General features: G+C 41.3%; 1 protein-coding gene and 1 pseudogene across 2 annotated transcripts; one reads left to right on the plus strand and one right to left on the minus strand.

Annotated features, from left to right (window-relative positions):
- Window positions 1–794: 794 nt before the first annotated feature.
- Window positions 795–24564, minus strand: Vps33b (VPS33B late endosome and lysosome associated). 2 transcript variants are annotated; one of them, XM_076851322.1, is made up of 23 exons: window positions 24130–24564; window positions 18846–18926; window positions 18408–18469; window positions 17297–17346; window positions 17040–17107; window positions 10684–10729; window positions 8903–8997; window positions 8506–8610; window positions 7913–8009; window positions 7483–7560; window positions 7223–7296; window positions 6569–6655; window positions 6302–6392; window positions 6000–6074; window positions 5695–5759; window positions 5517–5571; window positions 4168–4214; window positions 3455–3587; window positions 2802–2875; window positions 2219–2320; window positions 1681–1756; window positions 1458–1574; window positions 795–1156 (listed from the first exon to the last, which is right to left on the minus strand). In XM_076851322.1, the coding sequence occupies exons 1-23, from the start codon at window positions 24223–24225 to the stop codon at window positions 1077–1079; spliced, it is 1854 nt and encodes a 617-aa protein (XP_076707437.1). In that variant the 5' UTR covers window positions 24226–24564; the 3' UTR covers window positions 795–1076. The 2 variants fall into 2 exon arrangements, with proteins under 2 accessions (XP_076707437.1, XP_076707438.1); XM_076851323.1 differs by lacking the exons at window positions 18408–18469; window positions 18846–18926 and having other exon boundaries at window positions 24130–24161.
- Window positions 19853–22122, plus strand: LOC143393504 (non-histone chromosomal protein HMG-17 pseudogene; annotated as a pseudogene).
- Window positions 24565–24574: the final 10 nt, after the last annotated feature.

Below are 24574 nucleotides of genomic sequence, written 5' to 3' on the forward strand. Positions count from 1 at the left end.
TCGATCCTCAGCACCACATACAAAGATGTTGTGTCCTCCGAAAACTAAAAAATAATAATAAAAAAAATTGCAGAACAAAAATGAGTGTCATGAGAGCTGAATTAAGAGAATTTCAAGGAGAAAGAGGTAGTTTCCAATGAGATCAAGTTAGAAAAGGCCTGAAAAGAGATCACTAGGGGCTGGGGTTGTGGCTCAGCGGTAGCACACTCACCTAGTGTGTGCAAGGCCTTGGGTTTGATCCTCAGCACCACATAAAAATGAATAAATTAAATAAAGGTATTGTGTCCAACTACACCTAGAAAATATTTTTTTAAAAAAGAGATCACTAATATATGTGGTTATAGTTCATAATTTTCAAAAGTTAAAGAGAGAAAGGCCAATTGCATCAGCAGTGAGAAGGGCACTGGTGACATTTACAGGAGTACTATTTACTGTTGCCAGAAATAGCTTTTATAATGGGTAACAATCTTTCATTCTACAATAAGAAACAAAAAGCTTAAAGTGCCTTTTTAAGTTAAAACAATAATAAATTTGTTTTCTTGAAAATGTAATGAATCACAAAATATTAGAATTAGAAAGGTTTTAGAATTTTTGCTGACCACCTAATCCATCTTCCTTATTTTACAGTTGAGGAAACTCTGGTACAGAACAGGTAATTTTTTTTTTCCAAAAAGAATGCAATAGGACTAGAGCTATCATAGAGTTCTGTCCACAAAACAAATGAAACCTCAAGGACAGCTCTTCTTGTGCTTTCACTAATATACACAGAAGTGAATATACAGAACCACAGGATGTTATGTATGAGAGCAGTGGCTTTATTTACAATGATATTCAAACAGGATTTAGCAAAGGTTATGTCTTCTCCCTTGTATCTTACCAGCATGTACTCTACTTCATAGCAAAAAAGAGGAATATCCCAGGCACAGGATATGAACATCGTTGTCAAATATGTTCTGTAGGTCCCAAATAAATTCCCAATTCCCCAACTCTCAGCAGGGCCAATGGGAATACTTCGTTAGCAGCTGGGTACCAAACACCTACATCCAAGGAAGACTTCAATGTTGGCCTCAAAAGCTTCAGGCTTTCACCTCACTCATGGCCTCCATAAGGCGAGCACTATTTGTGATGGCTGTTGTCAGAAAAATGAACCTGTACCCTAAGGAATCAAAAGCAGCAGAAGTGACAAGAGATCTCAGGTTCCCAGCAGGAACCACATTGACCCATCCAGTTCCACAATCCCAATGAATCAGTGTACCAGTTTATAAACACAAAGACATCAATACCAGGCTGGTGGATACCACAACTTGCAAGCCTATCGGGATTGGGCTCATGGTTATAGCAGCCTGCAGCAAGGTTATAACAAGTGGTACCATGACCAGGAGAAAAGGCTTCCTGTGCAAGGCACTTTTTTCCCTCAGGACCCATGCTAGCCTGTTCTCAACTTTCCGTTCTTTTACCTTTCTCTTTGCCCAAGAACCGAAGGGCTGAGATCTCAGAGAATGTGCAGCCACCCAGGAATACCACCAAGATAAGGCGCAGGGATTCACTGGAAGTCTTGTCTTCCTTGGTCATGTCTGTGAGGATCAGACCAGACTTAGCTCTTCACTGACATGCTAGTACTGCACGATGTGTGAGCCCACCTCTTACTGACACCCTGCCCCACCTGGCAATGCCACACACCTGTGAATGCAAACTCACTGCAATTGAGTAGCCGTACCACCTCATCAAGACCCTGCCAGCTTCGCCGCTCTAACACCTGGGAAGGTATAAGAACTGGTTTCAAGGGCTAGGATTGTGGCTTGGCGGCAGAGCGCTCACCTAACATGCATGAGGTACTGGGTTCTATCCTCAGCACCACATAAAGTAAAAAATAAAGACATTGTGTCCACCTATAACTAAAAACAAATAAAAAAATAAATATTAAAAAAAAAATGGTTTTGGGCTGGGGCTGTGACTCAGTGGTAGAGCGCTCGCCTCGCACATACGAGACCCTGGATTCGATCCTCAGCACCACATACAAAAATAAACAAGTGAAATAAAGGAGTTGTGTCCAACTACAACTAAAAAATAAACATTAAAAAAAAAACCCAAAAAACTGGTTTCAAGTCCACAAATAGTACCACTGTCATGTGTCGTGCTAGTTACTTCAGTAATAAAAGCTGGGATGGGCGAGGGATAAGAGAAAGCAGAGAGTGAAATATGAGTGGCTTGTTCCCACCTGCTCAATGATTCGGCAGCTCAGGGGCACATAAGCACCACTGAAGACATAAGCCATGTCTCGGGGCACTTTCAGATCATACTCTCCATCCACGCGTGGAATCTAGAAGGCAATGATACTGATTAGGCAAGTGGGAGCCCAGTTCTCTAGTCCTTTAAAGGATCAGATAAAAGTAACAAATTGCAAAAGATAATTCCTGTTTCAACTAAAGGGAGAACCAGTAGCAGGCCCCCCAAAAGGAATCCATAACCAAGATGACACTTATGTTCAGTATCCACTAACTCTCTGCAATGAATTTCTGAAGGAAAGGGTTCTCCTCTCCAGTCCTTCTCTTCAACCCCTTCATAGGAAGCATAGGAACCTATACTTTCCACTATCCTATAGCACTGACAGAATCATTGTTAAATACTTATTAAGTAAGTGAATCTTGTCTCCTGTCTCATTAAATTAAGCTCATGCTATAAGAATACTAAAAGATCTTCATAAAAATGAAACACCAAAAAGGTTTTTATGGACTATACTCCACAAAGGAATTAAATCATAACCCACCCCATAACCAGCCATGCAGTCCTGTTTCACATACCAAATTCAGCTTTTTGCTGATGGCCCGAAAATTGCTCCTCTTGGCCAGAGAACTGAAGGCATCAGTAATCTTTCCTGGGAAAAAAAAATCTGTGCTAGGGTCCATATAAGGTCTATAGATTCATGATACTGCTGTAGGTGACACCATTCAGGATACGTCTGAAGACTTCCCTTGAAGCCATTCATCTACAGTTCCCTGGAACTGATCATGACACTCAGCACACCTCTCCCCATCCACTGTTTTCTCCTCCTACAGGGTACCAGCCACTAATAAATGCAGACTATAGGGTGACCCTAGTTTATCAGATAAGTTGTCTGGGCTTTGGATTTAAACCAACCTGACTGACCTTGAACAAGTCAATAAAGTCTCAGTTTCCTCATCAGTAAAAATGGGGGAAAGGAAATGTACCTCACAGAATCTTTGTGAGGATTAAATGGAAAATTATATGTAGGAGGTTATCACATGCTAAGTGTTCAATGCATCGAAACTGCTCTTACTAGCAGAAGTAGCAGAAGTAATGACAATAGCAATAAAGAATCACATCTTCCTTCCCCCCTCCTTGTTCCCTCCCAGGGTGCTCTGCCTGTTCAGAGAAGAGGGAACATCAGCAAGGGTCGGGTAGGGGATAGGGGTCACCTGTGTTCCCTACTCACCTGCAGCCTTGTCAGTCACCAGCTTGCTTACTTTACTCTCCACTGCTGTGAGAGTGTCCCCTGGGGCCTGCTCTGTTAGGAGCCCAGCTTGCCGCAGATTAGAGAAGGTGAGCAGATGCTCAGGGCCATAGCTCTGAAGAAAATTCAAATCAGTTATTTACTGAATCTGGCCCTGCTAGTAATAGAGAAATGAGGGGAGGACTCCACGGCCACACCCTGCAGTCTGTCCTGAAAGAACTCACATTTTGTTGTGTATAGGATTTTCACACCAGAAATAACTCAACACCAAAAGAAGAGGAATAGGAAGTAGCATGGAACTAGGGAGGTAAAAATGGCTGAAAAGGCTTCACACATGAAAACATGAAAAAGATCAGGAAAGCAAGGTGAATCAATGCTTCACAAGGTGCTAAAGTGAGGGACATTTCCAGGAGACAGAATTCCTCACTGGATTCAAATGCTGAATTGTTTATAAATTCTCTTGGCACTGGCTGCCCACCAAAGATGAGTGTGGGTATGCTGAAAAGGTACTTTCCCTAATACCTTTAAGAGGGAGGCTAGAATGCAAATGGATAGGAATAAGGAAGGGGCCATATTTTCCTTGTGCCTCCTTCAAAAATGCCTGACAACTGCCTTATACCAGCTTCCCTTAAGAATACATTCTCCAAACATTAAAAAAAAATAAAATAAAATAGAATACATTCTCCAGGTCTTACTTGCAGATACTGTGTTTTCAGAGATCGGTAATCCTTGGGGATCAAACCTAAGGGAGAGGAAAATAAGAATAGGTCAGCTGAGGTACTCTGGAGATGTGGAGCCACACAAACAAACCAATACTTTAATCAGAAAAATGATGCAGTAAATCATGTTAACCTTACACAGGATATAACTGTAAAATTACTGCTAAATTTAAGCTTACTTATTGAAACATTAAGCCTGGGTTCTAGGCATTCTAGGAAGAGCTCTGAACCACAACGGTGCCGAGGAAACACTGGAACTAATGTTAATGGTAGCTGGGGGTGAGAGAATGTGGCAGAAAGGAGATGAGACTTTTTTCACACATTTCTTCACAGCTAAGGGCCAGTTCTCTTTGAACTGCTTTATAGCTACTAAGAAACAGACAGTATATAAAAATGAGTTCCAAAAATATGGTCTCAAATGCTTTTCTAAATAGACATAAGAAACGGACTTCCAACTACAACAAAGGAAATTTAGAATAAGCAAGTACCTTGCTGGGTAGAAAGAAAAACCTTAAAGAATATTAATCAACTGGAACACTTCAACAGTAAAAATAGTTGTCATGAAAAGTTGCATAATCTGGGTTTTTGGAAATGTTCATGAAATTAGTTGGCTGTCCCTTTTTTCTAGAACATATTTTTATCATAGAAACTTTATTGAAGACAGATGGTCAGATAGAATGATGAGAAAGGCCACTTGGCTCTGCGCCTCTGCAATTCTAAGATCTGAAGGACATTGTTCTGTGATGGTCCTGGTTAGGGCTGGACAATAATTTGCCCTTAACCTGGTGATAATTCAACCAAAACAAAAACTTTTTGGGGGGCACTGGGGATTCAACCCAGGGGGACTTGACCACTGAGTTACAGGCCTAGCCCTATTTATTTATTTATTTATTTATTTATTTATTTATTTATTTCCAGGAGTGTTGGGGATTGAACTCAGGGGTACTCAACCACTGAGCCATATCCCCAGCCCTATTTTATATTTTATTTAGAAACAGGGTCTTGCTGAGTTACTTATCACCTCACTTGTGCTGAGGCTGGCTTTGAACTTGCAATCCTCCTGCCTCAGCCTCCCAAGTCACTAGGATTACAGGAGTGCACCATGACGTCCAGGTTTTTAAATTTATTTTTAACTTTGAGACAGGGCATTCCTAAGTTGCCCAGGCTAGCCTTGAACTGGTGATCCTCCTGCCTCAAGCCTTCCATGTAACTGGGATTACAGGTATACACCACCTAGCCTAGCCTTTGTCTTTCAAAATTATTTCTTCTCTTCCTGAAGCATATTTCTCAGCCTTGTCTTCTCATCTTTGATCTTTTGGGCTCACCATTCTCAGTGATGGACAAAAGGCACATGAGGCGAAGGCTTTCTATAGGTGACACCTGCACAAGAAAAAAAGAGCTGGTAAGAACTGAAGTTTCTTAATGCATACTAATAGTTCCTTCTGCTTAAGCAACCCCACCTCTAAACACCATTCCCAGCCTCCCCAGCTCTTTGCTGCTCACCTGCCGGTCAATGTGTTCTTCAATGTAGTTGGTGCTCTCCCGAATGTTGAACCCCTCTAGCAGTGCTATGAGTAATAAGAGGAAAGCCCATTACTGGGGATCAGCTCACCTGTTGCCATCAATGCTAACAGGCATCTGTCTCCTCATCTCTTTCTCCATCCTTGGGGTGGGTTAAGGGACCCCCAGGACTTCTAGCAGGAATCAGCATTCCACACAGCCATTATCAGCTGGAAGGAGCCAGAAATCATCTTTCACAGGGAGCTGGGGCACAAAAAGTAGCATTAAAAACAGGCTGTTGTAGTTACCATGCTCAGTCTTGATTAGCTCCTGGAAATCCTGCTTAGTTTTCTTCTTCATGATAGATTCACAGGCCCCAATATCTGCAGAGGATAAAAAGGGAGCTGATATATTCCTGGTTCTAGATGGAAGTCCCTTTATTATACAAAATGATAAAAACCTCTACAGGCAAAGTATTCTTCCCATTGTATACCAATGAGACCACTCTTTGCCAAACAGGGATCTCCTCCTGGGTAGCAATGGCCCTTCCACAGCATCCCCCTGGGGAATATCGAGTCACTTCCCCTAGCACCTCCACGCTGGTACCTACGGAGGCTCAGCAGGCGATGCTCCTGTTTCAGTCCTTTGAGCTCCTGAGACACAAAGTTCTTCATCTGCTTAATGTCCATGCCTCTCCGGCGCTGTGGGAACATCCCCATAAGGTCAATACCTCTGATTTCAGGAGAAACCACCACCCTCCCTCAGTTGCTACCCATCCAGAAGAAATGGGGTTCTGTCAGAAGAAGGAGAGCCAGAGGACAGCAGCCTTAGGAGACACTAAGGAAACAAAACAGAGAAGCAGGGCTTAGAGCCTCACATCATACTGGGCCTGCAAGTTCCGAGCCTTCTGGCTCAAGAAGCCAAAGACATTGGAGAAGTGCTCATTACGAATCTCATTAAATACCTGTGAGGGGAACAAAACGAATAATTTACTTTGTCAGAACATAGTATCTTCCTACTTTACCAAAAAAATTTCAGTTCAGGGCTAGCACTGTAGCTCAGTGGCAGAGCGCTTACCTAGTTCTCATGAGGCACTGGGTTTGATCCTCAGCACCACATGAAAATAAATAAATAAAATAAAGGCATTCTGTCCATTAAAAAAAAAAATGGCAGTTCAGGGTTGGGGTTGTGGCTCAGTGGTTAAGTGCTCGCCTAGCATACTTGAGGCACTGGTTCGATCCTTAGCACCACATAAAAATAAAATAAAGATATTATGTCCACCTAAAACTAAAAAATAAATACTTAAAAAAAAAGAAAGAAAGAAAATGATACTTCAGGAAGAACGCTCAGAATTACTGAGCTGGAATCAGTAAGTGGAAGCCAAGTACCTACCCTGTGCTCTGAGTATGCTTCTTAGCTAATGGGAAACCCTCTCTCCTGTGACCTTAGCCACCTAAGGCTCAGAGGTAGTCCTAAGCCTTGTGTAAGCAGTGGCCCTAAGTAAATCCACTATTAATACCCACACCCTCACCTTGTCCTCAGCATTGAGTAGCACCTTGAGGCTTTTGTCAGAGGATGTGACTTCTGGGCCAAAGTCCACACTTCCTTTGAGAACAGAAGGAAGGGCTATTAGGATCCCCACTGAGGCCTTCTCTTACCCTTTCCTGAACTGCTGGTAAAGATACCCCAGCAATGCACACAGAATGAAGGTCTCTCCCATAATCCCTACCCCACTATGGGAGGCACCACAGGTTGATGACCACTTCCACTGTGACTATGGATGGCACTTACCACATTTGATGCGGAAGGTGTCGTCTACCAGGCCCTCGTAAACCACTTGGGAGCAAAGTGCCGTCACAAAGTCCATGTCTGAAACCAAGATCCTGATGATGTAGACCCTTCTGATCCAGCTCAATATTAGCTCAAGTACCATAGGGCCCAAGTGGAATTCAACATAGGAATTCACAGTCTTAACTTTAGGATCCTAACTCTGTCACCACAGTTTCCATATATTACTGTGTCTTTTTTTTTTTTTTAGAGAATTTTTAATATTTATTTTTTAGTTTTTGGCGGATACATCTTTGTTTGTATGTGGTGCTGAGGATCGAACCCTGGCCGCACGCATGCCAGGCGAGCACGCTAACACTTGAGCCACATCCCTAGCCCCTATTACTGTGTCTTAAAGGGGCCAAAGATACAAGAAGTGCTGAGCATAATTTACCTCTGTCCAGGAGAAAGATATGACCAATTTCTGGCCTTCGGCCTTTGGTTTCACTATCCTCCTCCTCCTCCAGTTTCCTCCATAGTTCATATGACATCTGTGAGAAACCAAGACATTCTCAATTTTGTGTTTAAATCCCTACCTACAAAAAATCTCTACCACTGAGCTACAGCACTATCCCTGAACTGCAATTTTTTTGATTAAGTTTTGAAGTCCCAAACCTATAAAAGCCAACCTCTTCTATGTGATACTTCATCTTGCACCCAAGAAAGGAGCTAATAATGAACAATGTAAACCTATTCTACTCTCAGCTGTTCCTATCCTTCCCTGCCCCTCCCCATACCAATGAAGAACAAATGTCAACCTGCCCTTGAGATTCAAAAAAAAGATTTAGGAATACAACACTCAGGCCCTGCCTTTTGCCTTTCGGTTAGCCACACAAATTCTCCTCTCTGGGAAACTATTCTGGAACATAAAAACAAGGTAAGATATACCTCATATCACACATGCCTATGGATAATCCTTTTTGGGTACAGGATAGAGAACAAGGGAAAAAAGGGACTATAGGGGAAAAGTACTACTAGGGCTCTTACCCTGGCACATCTGCCAACTCCATAGCAGTTTGGAAAAGATCCATAGAGAGTGCTGAGAAGGTGCAACGCCTGAGCCACAGTGTTGGTCCAACGCTGATCTCCTTCCTACAGGGTTCATATGGACCACAAATCAACCTAACAGGCCCATCTTTAGAACTGCTAATCCTAGAGGCCCCCAAGCAGGATGGCAGGGTCTGGATAATGCTTGGAAGAGTTCATTTTGTTTACCCCAAAGGAAGTCCCATCCAGATCAACCTATAGATAGCCATGAATCACCAAATCACTATCACTTTGATAAATAATGAGTTAGACAAAGGTTAAATCAGCATTTCTAGCTCACTGGACCCAATATTTGTCCCAATTCCTTGGTGCCAAGAATCAAGAGCCTGGCATTTACCAGGAAATAGTCCCTGAAAAATTCTGGCAGTTCCATGCTCAGCAGATCCACATCGAGAGGCAGCAAAGAGAAGGCCCATTCATCGCAGCTTACATCTATGAGGACAGAGGACACCAGCCTTTCTGCAAAAGGTACTTAGCTCCATGTTAAAATGATGATTTATCATAGTCATGCAACAAATATTTGAGTGCCTGCCACATGCCAGGACTACATGTAGCACTAGAGAATCACGGAATAAGAAATAGTTCCTCCCTTTTAAAGAGCCCACAGACTGGTAATGAGAGGAGACATGTACACTGCAGCCTACAATACAGTACTGTAAGTGGTGGACTTTTATTAGACAGCTGACCACAAGTGCTAAGAAAACACTGATTCACTTATTCACTATTCAGCAAGTTATTTACTGAAATCCACATATGTATAGGAAAATGCTAAGCACCAAACAGAGCAGAAGCAAAATGGACCCACTCCCAGTCTTCTAGAGCTTATGATGTGGTTTACGATGTGGTTGAGGAGAAATGCAGCAAACAAACTATGACACAAGCTACTTAATTACACATTTTTGTGCTCCAGAGATATAAAACCCCAAGCCTTGAGTTAGGGGTAGCTCAGCAGTACAGTGCATATCAGTATACAAGAAGCTCTGGGTTTAATTTCCAGCACAAAACAACAAGCCTTGACCATAAATATTTCAAGGATCTAAATACAACTAAGGGTAAATAAAAGACTTGCCTACAAAATAAAAGTGACAATCAGACCCAGGCACAGAGGTGCATGCTATAACCCCAGTAATTGGAGAGGCGGAGGCAGAAGGATTTCAAGTTGAGACCAGCCTTGAGAACTTAATGAGGTCCTTAGCAACCTAGCAAGACCCAGTCTCAAAATTAAAAATTAAAAGAGCTGGGAATGTAGCTCAGTGATAAAAGTGCCCCTGGGTTCAATCCTGATTTAAAAAAAAAAAAAAAAAAAAGTGACAATCAAGCTTAGAATTTTGTAAACCTTTTTTTTTTTTTTTTTTTTTTTTGTACTGGGGATTGAACCCAGGGGTGTTTAACCATGGAGCCACATCCCAGGCCCTTTTTGTGTTTCTTTCTTTTTTTTTTTTTTTTTTGAGGCAGGCTCTCACTAAATTGCTGAGGCTGGCCTCGAACTGGCAATATTCAAACTTAGAATTTCAGTAAGATTCGTGTAGGCACTACTCAGGACGCTAAGGCAGGAAGATTGCGAGTTCAAGGCTAGCCTGGGCAACTCAGTGAAACCCTGTCTCAAACAAACAAATAAATAAATCTGTGTGGGCAAAAATTTGAAGGGTGGAGAAGAGACTAGGCAACAAGAAAAGCATTTGTAAAGTCCCTATGGCTGGAAAGAAGACAGGGAAAAAGAGCAGCACATGATGCAGCTGAAGGGACAGGAAGAGGTTTACTATAAGAGCAGAGGAGACACTGTTAAGGAATCTTGCTTTCAATGAACACTGCAGGATTTTCAGCAGGGAGGCGTGTGGTCAGATCTAGGCTGCATAAAGAATGAAATGAAGACTACACAGAGGTGGAGGTCTTGGAAGATGAGAATACAGCAACTGGTCATTTCCAACTCTAAGAATTGGCATGCCTCTAGTGTTCTTGGTTGGGGTCCTATTCCCACTCCCATCCTCGGAGCCTCTCCTCCCACTAAACCAACAGGAATAACACCAGTAGAAGGAGCAGCTGGGAGAGGGATGACAATCTGATTTCTTTCTTCTACATGTTCTCTCTCCCCTTCCACTCACATTCATCTCCTCTCACCTCCATAGATTCCCTCTTCCTCAAGCACCATCTCACATGCATAAAACTGAAAGAAAAAAGGACGTTAATTAGTAACAATTTTCTTCTGTTCCTTCCATTTCTTTTTTTTTTTTTTAAATTTTAATATTTATTTATTTATTTTTTTGGTTTTCGGTGGACACAACATCTTTGTTTGAATGTGGTGCTGAGGATCGAACCCGGGCCGCATGCATGCCAGGCGAGCGCGCTACCGCTTGAGCCACATCCCCAGCCCTGTTCCTTCCATTTCTCTGGAGTTCCTCTATAAACGCTGCTACAGTTTGGGGAGAGAATTTTAGTATTTATTTTTTAGTTATCAGCGGACAGAACATCTTTGTTTGTATGTGGTGCTGAGGATCGAACCCGGGCTGTACACATGCCAGGCGAGCGCGCTACCGCTTGAGCCACATCCCCAGCCCCATGGGAAGAGACTGATTATACCCCCAAGAGTTCATAGGTATGTAGGTAGGTAGATTTATATGTGTAGGTAGGTAGATTTATGTGTGTGTGTGTGTGTGAGAGAGAGAGAGAGAGATACTGAGGATTAAACTCTGAGCCATGTGTATGCCAGGCAAGCATTCTACTGCTGAGCTATACTCCCAGACCTCTGGATTAATATTTAATCCCCACTGTACGGTATTAAGAGTATGGAAACTTAATCCAACTATGGTGTTTAGAATTGGATCTTTGGGATGCAGCAAGAATTAGATAAAATCATCAGAGTGGAGCTCTCATGATTGATTTCTGGTGGCTTTATAAGAAGAGAGAGAGACATTTATAATCCCAGTGACTCTGGAGGCTGAGGCAGATTGCAAGTTCAAAGAAAGCCTCAGCAACTTAGCAAGACCCTACGCAATTTGGCAAGACCAGGTCTCAAAATAAAAAGGCTGGGATGTAGCTCAGTGGTTAGCCCCTGTCTCTTAACATGTGATGCCCTATATTGTTTCAGGATTCTATCAGGAAGAAAGCCATCACTAGAAGAAGCCTATCAGTCTCAGACCTCCAGAACCCTAAGCCCAAATACATCTCTGTCTTTATAAGTTACGCAGCCTCAGGTATTCACTATAATAACAGAAAATAGACTAAGACAGTCATTAATGAGGTAAAAAAATTACTGAACCCAGTAAAAAGACAAAAGAATTCAGATACTTCTCTAGAATGGACCACTGGAATCATCCAGCCAACACTTCATTTCTTTCTTTCGCATCCATTTTATTTATATATTAAGCAATTTGGGTTTTGTTTCTTGTTGTTTTACCTCCCTGAGAGACTAGAAATGTTTTACAAAGAAGAAGGTATTTCAGTTGTATTTGAGGGGTGAGGTGTACAGACAGAGCTGGGAATATTGGCATAAAATTGCTCTAAAAATCATGGAGGTGCTGATGCCTGGCACAGTGGTGCACACCTATAATTCCAGCTCAGGAATCTGGCATTCTAATGAAATCTGGCTCCTGGCTTTCTCAGGAGGCTGAGGCAGGAGGATCACAAATCCCAGGTCAGCCTTGCCAACTCAGCGAGAACCTATCTCAAAATAAAAATTCAAAAAGCTCAGTGATAGAGCACTTGCCTCTTGTGTACAAGGCAAACCCCAGTACTACCAAAAACCAAAAACAAACAAACAAAAACATTTTGGCAGGAGCACCACTAACAGCAGGACAGCTAACACTTCAAGGAAGATAGGGTGTCAAATGCCGGAGGATGAGCATCAAAGAGACACCACTGCTGGATACAGTGGCACACACCTGTAACCCCAATGACTTGGGAGGCTGAGACAGGAGGATCACAACTTAGCTTTGCTGTCTCAAAATTAAAAAAAAAAAAAAAAAAAAAAGTTGGGGATGGGGCTGGGGATGTGGCTCAAGCGGTGGCGCGCTCGCCTGGCATGCGTGCAGCCTGGGTTTGATCCTCAGCACCACATACAAAACAAAGATGTTGTGTCCGCTGATAACTAAAAGATAACTATTAAAATTCTCTCTCTCTCTCCCTCTCTCTCTTTAAAAAAAAAAAAAAAAAAGTTGGGGATGTAGCTCAGTGGTAAAGCTTTCCTGGATTCAAACCCTAGTACGAGAGAGAGAGAGAGAGAGAGAGAGAGAGAGAGAGAGAGAGAGAGAGAGAGAGAGGAGGGAGGGAGGGAGGGAGGGAGGGAGAGAGAATGAACTGCATTTGACCACTAAGACAAGTGGGTAAAGATGGAGGTGAAGAAGCAGAAGCCTGACACCAGATCATTCTGCACAGAAGTCTAGCCATGAAAAAAAGTCTAGCCATGAAATCCCAGGCTTGGCAGAAGAGGCAGAGTGGGGTGGGTGTTTAGAAAGGGTTGACAGGGAAGACAGAAGAGAATCTAGCTGGTGAAGTAAGATAATGAAAAAGGCAGGCATGGATGTGGCCAGCACTTAGCTGAAACAGCTCAGCTGATCTCGGAAAGGGCCAGCGTCTCTTCCTACTTTGAGACAAGTGGATAAAGGGTAAAAACTTGGAGATAAAAGGGAAGAATACAGAGGGTATTCACATCAGACGATGATGACACTAATAATAGCTGATTGAGATTAAGCACTTAACATGTACTAGGTCTTGTTCTTTGTATTTTACAAGGACCTTCTGTCTTCAACCTCATGATAGCTCCATGAGGTAAAAATTCATGCTACATGCTCCTTATTTCACTGTTACACAAAAGAACCTTATTCATCTCTAACTCATTTCTGCCAGTAAGCTAAATCCAGTCTTGCTTTTAACTTTTAGTGCTAACTACTGAACTTCAGAGCCTAGTCTGAAATCTGCCTATCCTAGTCACTAACAAAGACAGACTCTAAAAGAGACAGAGATGCCCATTTCCTAACAACTACTGAGGAAGAGATATAAAACTTTTTTTTTTATTGTACCAAGGATTGAACTCAGGGACACTTAACCACTGAACCACATCCTCAGGCCTTTTTTGTATTTTATTTAGAGACAGGGTCTCACTGAATTGCTTAAGGCCTAAGTTACTTAGGCTAGCTTTGAACTCGCAATCCTCCTGCCTCAGCCTCCCCAGCCACTGGAATTACAGGCATGTGCCACCGAGTCTGGCCTAAAAGTTTTGATAGGGTGTTAAATGAAGAATATTCACAAAAATACCAATTTTGTTTTTCTGTGTAATTTGGAGACTTTTTTTTTAAATTGGTGATAATACTAGGGATTGAACCCAAGGGTGCTCTATCAATGACACTCCCAGTACTTTTTATTTTATTTTTGAGACAGGATTTCACTAAGTGTGGGAAGCCACCCATAAAATGCATGAGGATTTCCAGCATTGAAGCCACTGAGGGAGTAGATTTGGTAATTGGGAACTTATAGCGGCAATCCCACCATTAAGACTACCCCATTACATGTGAACTCCCCCTCAGCTCTGCCAAGAGGTCCCATACAGCACCAGAGATGGACATGACCCATTAGGAACTGAGCAAAGCCTTTCTGCCCCACCTCTATCCTGTTTTTGGCAAAGAACTTTCTTTCTTTATTTTTTCTTTTCTTTTCTTTTCTTTTTTTTTTTTTAGTTGCAGATGAACACAATACCTTTATTTAATTTATTTATTTTTATAATAAATAAACCCAGTGACTCACACGTGCAAGGCATGCACTCTACCACTGAGCTAAAACCCCAGCCCTGGCGAAGAACTTTCTATCGAATCTCTTTGATCTGTTCAGATATAAATAAACCGGGCAATGAGCTCTGTTTTTTGTCAGAAGCTATACCCGTCTTGTCATGGCCCATCACTGCCCCCATTCTGAACCTATATTTCTGTGTCCTGTGGTTATTTCATGGTACTACTTTTCTAGCTTTTATTTCTCAGCCAGCCCATCCCTCAGAGAGGAACCCTTTCCCTCACCTGCACAGGACATAGGCAAGAACTAAATGCCAAGTCTAGCCTCAAATCTGCAATCCTCCTATCTCAGCCTCTTGAATTACAGGTATATGCTTCATGCCTGCTTGAAGACTTATTTGAAACTATTACCAACTTGTTCTATTCCATGTTAATACAAATAAAAGTATAATTTGGAGAAAAAAAAGTGGAGGGAGTTTTATAAGACCCCAAACACTAAAAATTATTGACCATGGCTCCTTTAATAACATTCAAAATTAACCTATGATTCTTTTTTTTTTTTTTAAAGAGAGAGAGAGAAAATGAATCTTTTTTTTTTTTTTTTTTTTTTTTTTTTTTTTTTTTTGTAGATAGACACAACACAATGCCTTTATTTTTATGTGGTGCTGAGAATCAAACCTGGGTCGCACCCGTACTAGGCGAGCGCTCTACCGCTGAGCCACAATCCCAGCCCAAACTTATGATTCTTATAGGTTGTCGTCTTATTTAATAATTTCTTGCCCTGATAATAGTGTTACTATATACACTTGTATTCATAGGCAGACTAATTATTTGTCAGACTGCTCAATCCATTTTCAAAGAACCTTCAAGGAACATCATTGGCTCTTTCTTCTTATTCCTCTTATGTGATGAGAAAACCATACAGAAATATAATTCCACAGGATTTTTCATTTATTTTCTGAAAATCATCTCACTTAAATTAAAAAAAGTACTAGTCAGGTGTGCACTATCACATAGTAATCCCACGAAGTCAGAAGGTTGAGGTAGGAGGATTCCAAGTTTGAGGCCAGCCTCAGCAATTTAGCAAGGTCCTAAGCAACTTAGCAAGATCCTGTCTCAAAATAAAAAATAAAAAGGGCTGAGGATGTGGCTCAGTGGTAAAGTGCCCCTTGGTTAATGGGGGTGGGAGATGGAGTAACATTATCAATTTCATTTGAAAGATAAAGAAACTGAACACAAAGGAGTTAAGTACCTTATCCAAGATCATGCAGGTAACAAATGCTAAAATAAAGATTCACACCCAGATAGCCTGGCTTCACAATCTTGTCTTAACTACAGCTTCAATTTTCTCTAGAACTCTCTTAGAAAAACTAAGAAGAAATAAATCCCTGTCCTTTCAACTTGAGTTTCAACCTGCTCTAAGTGTGGTATGCACTACTTGGTAGAGCTTCTTAGGCCTATAGCTGACAATGTAAAGGCCTGGAATATCATTCCTGCCAAACACTGAGATTGGGGACACATCTACAAGGCACCTAGCTGATGTGCAGTGGGATGGGAATTCAATGGAATCAAGAAATAGAAATATTATGATGGATCTTCAAACACTACAATTATTGAAGGAAACCAGTTTGGCTATAGTAACTCACCATGTGAGTATGGGGCAAGGTTCTCTCAGTTGCTCAAAGTTAGGGTAAAATAAGATGGTATTTTAGGGTCCTTCCCTATATAAGAGAAAGCTTTCTCTCTCCAGTGTACAATTGTTTCTTTCTTGCTATCACTATTGCTGTTGTTTTATTTTGAGACAGAATCTCACTATATTGCTTAAGCTGACTTCAAACTCCTGGGCTCAAGTGATTTCCTTGCATCAGCTAATAGCCGGGACTACCAGCATGCACCATTGCACCTGGTTAATATGTACAATTATTATAAAAAATTTTTTTAAAAGAAAAGGGAACCTGAGTGCAGTGGAACATGCCTGTAATCCCAGCAATTTAGGAGACAGGAGGTTAGAAAGTTCATGGCAAGCCTCAGCAATTAACAAGCCTGGGGTATAGCTCAGAGTCAACTGCTGCTGCATTCAGTCCTCAGTATCAAAAAAAAGGTGAGCTGGACATGGTGGTATATACCTATACAACTGTAATACCATCTACTCAGAAGGCCAAGGCAGGATGATCACAAGAAACTGGGCAAAGCCCTGTCTCAAAATAAAAATATAAAAATACAAAGGGATGGATTAGCTCAGTGCCTGCCTAGCATGTGAGGCCCTGGGTTCAATCCACAGCACTGCCAAAAAAATGGTGGTGTGGTTCTAGTAACCAAGGCCACATACCTTGAGTTGGATCAACATATGGGAGTGGGGAGATTGGTGATTTATTATAGTTATCATTAAAGGGATATAAGAAGAAGGTCGAAATATTTTGAACCATAATAGAGAGAAGCCATAACATTAGAAACATTATGATACAGGATTCTGTTAGCAGAGATATATAGCAGGTTCTAGTTCAAAAATGTAAAGATTTTCATTTAAAGAAATCTATATAATAGAGGCCACCTCTCACAACTCCACAATATTCTATTTGGGGCAGTTTGATGATAGACCCTCTGCCTAACAATCATGGATACAATCAGGACAGTGGCAGTTAATTGGTTCAATCACACATAATTTGATTTGGGGGAGACAGCAGCACTAGCCCCTTACTCACCCAGTTGTCAACTTGTTTGATATCACATCCCACTCTTACTAGGATCCACACTCACCTTCTGAGGGCTGAAGATCACTTTGTATTTTCGAGTTCGGCCAGCCAATTTGTCAGCATTGACAAGATCTACGAAGAAAAAGAATACAGCCCAGAAAGCCATGGGCCATGTATTAGACCAAAAACAAGGAAGGTCTACAAGTGCCGGGGCCAACTCATAAGAGTCTCTTCCTATTAAAAGGTCCTCACTGACAGGCCCTTCAATCTTGCCCACTCTTTCCTACGTCTTGGTTACACATAGTACCATGGCATACTCACTGGCAATATAGCGCATATTCTTGATGCGAGGTCTGACCAAGAAGCACAATCTATAAGAGAAAAGATGAAAAAAAAAAAAAATGGTGAAGATAAATCATGAAGTTGGTGACAGAGGTTTAGAAAAATCTGAGTAAGCCGGACACAATGATGCAAATCTATAACTTCAGCTACTCGGAAGGCTGAGGCAGGAGGATCCAAGTTCCAGGTCAATCTGAGAAATTTACCAGGATATCTCAAAATAAAAAATTTTTAAAAAGAGCATTGGATGTCGCTCAGTGGCTGAGTGCCCCTGGATTTGTTATCCAGTACTAAAAAAGGAAGAAAAAAAAGAAAGAAAGAAAAAAAAATTTCAGGCAAACAAATGGAGTGGTTAAAAAGATGAAGGCACATGCAGAGAGCATGGTGTTTGTGTAAGCATGTGTCAACAGAAGCTTAAAGGGGACACATGAGAAAATAGGCTGGACAGACAGCATGTAAGTCCACACTAATGACAGCCTTAGAATCTGTGATGTACAATTTGGACTATAATGTAAATAATGGGAAGCCTGGAAGGTTCTTGAAAGAGCACAGTAAAAATTATTTTGGGAAAGTGCTGAGTGGTACAGTGCTCAGTGGTAGAGTGCTTGCCTAGCATGCATAAGGCACTGGGTTTGATCCCCAGCACCACATAAAATAAATAAATAAAGGTGTTGTGTCCATCTACAACTAAAAAACTTTTTTTAAAATTATTTTTGGGAGAGGAATCAATCTAGTTATAAAATAGTGATATGTATTAGAGAGGGAAAAGAACAAGAGTGGGAAAAACTGCAGAAAGGAAGACTCATTAAGAGGCTAAACAATAATCTAAGCATGAAATTATAAAAATTCAGGAAAGTGAATCATATCATAGATACCATAGTGCCAGGGCAAGGACAGGTCAAAGGCAAATGTGCTAACAATATCCTCAATCCCTTTTTTATTTTGAGACAGGGTCTCATTAAGTTGCTAAGACTGGTCTCCAGCTTGTGATACTCCTGCCTCAGCCTCCAGAGTCATTGGGATTATAGGCATGTACCACTGTGTATGGTGGGATCTCCTAACTTGGAAGTGAGACACACTAGCAGACACTCACTGTTCGTTGGAGCTGAGAGCTGGCTTGTTCTCCACCTTGTACAGCTTGTCTACTTCATGTTGCTACAGGAAGAATCCAACAAGACAATGAACGTAAAAGTGCTTGAAAAGCACAAAGCATGATACAAAGACAGGGGACTTATTAAGGGCTTCCTATTTATGTTAATTCTTGGAATCAAAATACTCCCCTGACAACTATCCCCCTAAACCTTCCTCAAACTGTCAATAGAAAAAACAAAAATAGAACATATAAAACAATACAACTAACATATCAATTCTTGTGTCAGCCTAATTCAACTACCCCAAATCAGCTTACCCTATCTTCACCCTGTAAGAGCAGTCACTCTTCACGAATTTGTATTGTTCATCGAAAGAAAAACTGCTTAAAGAGGAAAGACAGCAAAGAGGGGAAAGAGCCTCCTTGGAAAAGGGACAGTACCTTCAGTATGGACACATTGGCAATTCGATCCAAAGGGCTCATAAGATCTGCCTCAATGAACAAATCCTTTTTTCCAGGAAGCTGAAGGAAACACAGTATGTCAGGTTACTCATAGGTCACACAAGCCCCATCAGTTGAGAATTCATCCAGCCACCCATTTAACAGAAACACAGATGGTCTCTGAGTTGGAAGGGCAGTAGGTATCATTTAGCTAAACATCTTATTTGTTATTTATATGCAGGTAACATTTTTCTGTATATTCAACTATTCTGGAAAGATATTCCATTTTCTTTTTCAAATCAACTCCTTGTCACTCAACCATCCTGCTGCCTATTGGTTTTGATCTGCATCATTGCCTCCTCCACTCTGTCTCCCAACAAGGTTGGTGTCCTGCTGAACAAAGCCAAATACAACAAAACTCCACCCTGCTTTCTGCAATCCCCTCAACTAATTACTAACTACCTTTTCAAGTAGAATTTTCCTTCTAATTACAAAAATAACACATGTTCAACACAGAACTTAGAAAATGACGACAGTGTTTGCCCTGTCACCTTCTCACTCACTCACCCACAATTTCTGTCATTTGACTCCTGTACTCCTGATGAACAGGAAGGAGAAGTCTCGGTCAGTGACAGGGAGGAGGAAGTCACTGGAAGTTTCCTCTCAACTAGGTCTTGACAAATGGTTTGGAAGTTGTCTTAAGAGGGCAATCCAGCCAGGTGCAATGGTGCACACCTATAATCCCAGCAACTTGGGAGCCTGAGGCAGAAGGATTGCAAGTTCAAGGCCTGCCTCAGCAACTTAGTGACACCTTGTCTCAAAATGAAAAATTAAAAATGCTGGGGATGTGGCTCAGTGGTAAAGCACCCCTGGGTCCTATCCCCAGTACCAAAAAACAAAAAGTAAACAAACAACAACAAAAAAGGCAATCCAGCAAAGGCCAGGAACAGAGAATAAACTGAATGTTCAGGGAAGAACAAAACAATTCAATTGGGCTGATAAGATACATGGAAGGTATAAGTTCTCAATCAGGGATGATTCTGCCCCACCAAAGAGACATTTGACAATATCCAGAGACAGTTTTGGTTGCCTGCCTTCAAGTAGAGGGTGTTATTGGCATCATACAGGTAAGAACAGAGGTGCTGCTAAGCATTCTACAATGAATAGGACAAGTCCTACAACACAGAATTATCCAGCCCAGAATGTCAACAGAACCAAGCTTCAGAAATCATTATGTAGGATAATGGTAAGGAATAATACTGAAACAGTTGCCTAGAACAGAACATGAAGGGCTTCCAATAGCAGGTTATGACACAATCCTTTATGGATCAGTGATAACAGGAAATTTTTGCACTGAAGCATCCCAATTGGTTAGAAATTTTAATCATAAGAATCTAGTAACTGGGTTGGGGATGTGGCTCAAGCGGTAGTGCGCTTGCCTGGCACGCATGTGGCCCGGGTTCGAACCTCAGCACCACATACAAACAAAGATGTTGTGTCAGCCAAAAACTAAAAAATAATAAATGTTAAAAATTCTCTCTCTCTTAAAAAAAAAAAAAAAAAGAATCTAGTAACTATGGATAAAATGGATTGAGATGTGAGAAAAGCAGGTGAGTCCTTTTAGGAAGTTAATGCCAGACTGAGCAGCCAAGCATGTGACAACGAATGAAGACCTGCTTTAAGCTGGTAGTGCCATGAATAAAAATACATTAAGAGCTACATGGAATATGTAATTTAGGTTTTTAATATACCTGAAAGAAATTAGCATTATTAACACTGCTTATATCTGGTGGTGGGATTATAAGTGTTTTTTTAAATATTTTTTTTTATCTTCCACATTTTCTATAATATGCAAACTATTTTATGATCATTATTTTTAAAAAATATGTAGTTGGATTTGGTGGCACATGTCTGTAATCCCAGCTACTTGGGAGGATTAGGCAGAAGGATTGCAACATTGAGGCTAGTTGGACAATTTGGCAAGATCCTATGTCACGATAAAATAAGAAGTGCTGGAATTATAGCTCAATGGTAGAGTGCTTGCCTAGCAAGTGAAAAGCCCTGCACTACAAGGTTATATGCAAGGAAATAGCCATAGGATTCAGCAATCAATTCACTTAAGTGTTAGTGGGAAGGATAGTCAAAGATGATTATGATCCAGCCAGACAGCAGTGCCCATTAACAAGAAGTGAATCAGAAGTTAGTTTGAGGAGGGCATTAGCTCATGGAGATCCACTCTGGCCATGTTGAGTCACTATGTGGACGCCTCTTCCTCACCTACTCCCCCCACTTACAAGTCTCTATCCTTGGTCTCTGTTCTTTCATGTTGATCTCACCTGAATTAATGGCTTTAACTAGCCCCTCTTTTCAATTCCTCAGACATTTGTTAAATCTTTTACTCAACAATGAGGGCAAATCACAGTGCTAGTACTATGGGGCATACAAAAGCAAAATAAAATTTTTAAAATACTTAAATTTTACAAAATAAAATTTAAGTATTTTAAAAATACTTAAAAAGACAGGTTTTCTCCTGTCTCCCAGCCCTCATGATGGAGATGCAGCTCTACATTTCTATCTGCCAAATGTTACACACTAAACTCCATAACTTCACCCCATCCAAATCTAAAAGAATCAGCTTTGACCACCAAACTCGTTCTTCTTTCTATGTGTTTTTTAATTTCCATTCAATGTTCATAAAATGAATATTCATTAAGCACATGCTATATGCTTGACTCTAAGCTAGGTCCTTGAGGACCTTCCAATCTAGTGGCAAACAAGATATTAAACAAATAACTAGGGCTGGGGGATATAGCTCAATTGGTAGAGTGTTTGCCTCACATGCACAAGGCCCTGGATTCAATCCCCAGCTTCACCAAAAAAAATAAACAAACCAAAAAAAAAAAAGAAAAAAGAAAAAAAAACACAGAGCAGTGTAAAGAAGAGGCAAGAACAACCCCTGAACCAATCAAAGCCTCACACCGCTGCACCCTTGCATCCAGCACCTTCATCCCTTTGCAGCTGCCACAGTGCCCAAGAGAAAGGTTGAAGGGGATGCTAAAGGAGATAAAGTCACAGAAGATCTGCAAGGTTGCCTGCTAAACCTACTTCTCCAAAGCCAGAGCCCAATCATATAAAGGCCTCTGCAAAGAAGGGAGAGAAGGTACCCAAAGGGAAAAAGGGAAAAGCTGACACCACCAAGGATGGGAATAATGCAGAAAATGGAGACGCCAAAACAGACATGGCACAGAAAGCTGAAGGTGCTGACTATGCCAAGTGAAGTGTGTGCATTTTTGATAACTGTGTACTGTACAGTTTGAAATACTATTTTTTATCAAATTTTATAAAAATGCAGATTTTTTTTTACTTTTTAAAAAAAATACTTATTTTTTAGAAATAGTTGGACACAATACCTTTATTTTGTTTATTTATTTTCATGTGGGACTGAGAATCGAACCCAGGGCCTTGCAAATGCTAGACGAGCGCTCTACCACTGAGACACAATCCCAGCCTTAACTTTTTTTTTTTTTGTTAAAGCTATGTTGTTAGCATACAGAACACTTCATTTTTTTTTTTTAAGAGAGAGTAAGAGAGAGAATTTTTAATATATTTTTTTTTTTTTAGTTTTTCGGCAGACACAACATCTTTGTTTGTACATGGTGCTGAGGATCGAACCCGGGCCACACGCATGCCAGGCGAGCATGCTACCACTTGAGCCACATCCCCAGCCCCTCATTATTGTTTTGGAGGGAAGGAACAAACATCACTAGCAGAATGTCTCCAAAGCTGGATTGCTGTGGGGGAAAACACCTTTCCCTGCTAGTTTTGAGAGTCTCAAGAGGAGGGACTCCCTGATATTGGCACACTTAGTCACCTTGGCACAAATGCCTCATGGTATGGAAAAACTTAAATTCATCTTTATGTCCTTCTCTCCCTTTCTGCCTCCTGCATAGACTTAACTCCCCTAAACTCAGATCTGTTGGACCTGATTCCCAACACTTGGTTTTACCAGTGTATGGGGCAATCGGGTCTTTCCAGTGACATCATTGAGAACAGTGTCCCTCAGAAGAGCAGCAGTTCCTTTTCTATATTGTGGATCTTCAAATCAATAATTTTTACCATTTTCATTTTATTTCCTAAAAGTCAGGGCTGGCTCATGAAAAGTTGTTAAACAACATGCTAAATGTAGAGTCAACCCTCACTCTAAACTTTCTCTATTAGAGCATCGTATGAAGATTTCATTGGGTTTTATAGTGGTTTTCTGATTTTGGTAGTCCAACCAAGAAGGGAATTTTAAAGCTGTTATATACTGTTAACTATAGTCTGCCCATATCTTGCTTGAAGTACTATGACTGTTTATGAAAAATATCTTTAATAAAGCTGGATACAGTTTGGGAAAAAAAAACCCAAATAACTAAATAATTAAACAAGTAATTTGTTTCAGTTATAGTAGCAGCATTATTTCCCTAATAATCCAGGTTAAAAATCTCAGTCAACTTTACTTCTCCATCATTATTTACAACTAATCATCAGTAATTCTTTCAGTCTTCTTTCACTGTGACTTACAAATTCATCATTTCTCCCTTATTCCATTGCCTCCAACTTCATGTGGGTCTTCATTACTTCAATCTGATCTATGGTCACTTAACTGGCATTCTGTTGCCCATTTACCCCATCCCACACATTGCTATTAGAATCATTATCAAGTATTGTTCATGCCACAAATAGGATTCGGAAGGGTTCAGTCTACCATCTGATATCTCCATTTTCTTGACATGCTTTGCCCTTCCCTGGTTCCTCAGCTTTGCTCCTACCAGTCCATCTGCCTGGAGAATAATCTTCAGTCTCTAAAGAAAATATGTTTATTCTTTACACCCTAGCTCCGCAAAACTCCGAGATCATCCAACCTAGATGAGTGCTTATTCTGAACTTCAAGCAATCTATCATTGGTTTACCACCTGATACCCTGCGTGTAGTACTTTGTGTTTTATCTGTCTCCTGGTGCTTAAGATCTTTTAATGACAAAGATGTCTTTCCATCCCCAGTGATGCCTGGACAAGCGTTATCTCCCTTAACTGTTAAAAAAAAAAAAAAATAAAAAATCCATTAATTCTTTGGCCAGGTCTCAAGCAGCTCATTCTACCCTGGGTTTTCTTTGCTGTCTGCTTCATTTTGGACCCGACGCAGAAGCTTCAAGGACAACAACAAGATCGAACGGACTCAGAAACAAAGAAGTACGCGTCATGTGAGTGCTAAACCATGGATGCTGAGGGTGACGGGCACTGACCTGCTCCAGCAGATAGATGAGTTGGTCTCGAGCCAGCCTCTTGAGCATGGAAAAGTCAGGAAGCTCAGGGGCGTCCGGCCGAAGTGGAAAAGTCATGGCAGCGGACACCTGTGCCCCGGTGTAGAAGGAGGCGGGCGCCTTCCGTTGTGAGAAGGCCGGCAGCCACCCAGGGTGAGCACAGGACGGCTATCCTGCTCGCCTGGGACTGTAGTACCAGAGCAGAACCCCCGGAGGGGCCCTCGCCTCTCGGCCACACTAGAAAAATAAATAGCCGCCTCCCAGCCAGACGGCAGCAGGCTTGGAGGGCGACTCGCCTCAGATCTGCAGTCACTGTGTAGCGATCCGTTCCTTCCCAACCTGCTCCGTTTGTCAGCAGGATTCCGCGCTACACCAGCACAAACTCCACCCACGCCAAAGAAAGGTAACTCCGCCCTGAAAAAGAAGC

Source organism: Callospermophilus lateralis, chromosome 3 (assembly GCF_048772815.1).
Source record: "Callospermophilus lateralis isolate mCalLat2 chromosome 3, mCalLat2.hap1, whole genome shotgun sequence".
Lineage (NCBI taxonomy): Eukaryota > Metazoa > Chordata > Mammalia > Rodentia > Sciuridae > Callospermophilus > Callospermophilus lateralis.

Excerpts from the sequence above, each read along its gene's own strand:
- Vps33b (XM_076851322.1), bottom strand. The coding sequence starts at position 24,225 with ATGACTTTTCCACTTCGGCCGGACGCCCCTGAGCTTCCTGACTTTTCC. Across the intron at positions 6,075-6,301 it reads GCATCGCCTGCTGAGCCTCC|ATATTGGGGCCTGTGAATCT; the intron begins GTAGGTACCAGC and ends TATCCTCTGCAG. Across the intron at positions 5,572-5,694 it reads AAGAACACATTGACCGGCAG|GTGTCACCTATAGAAAGCCT; the intron begins GTGAGCAGCAAA and ends TTTCTTGTGCAG.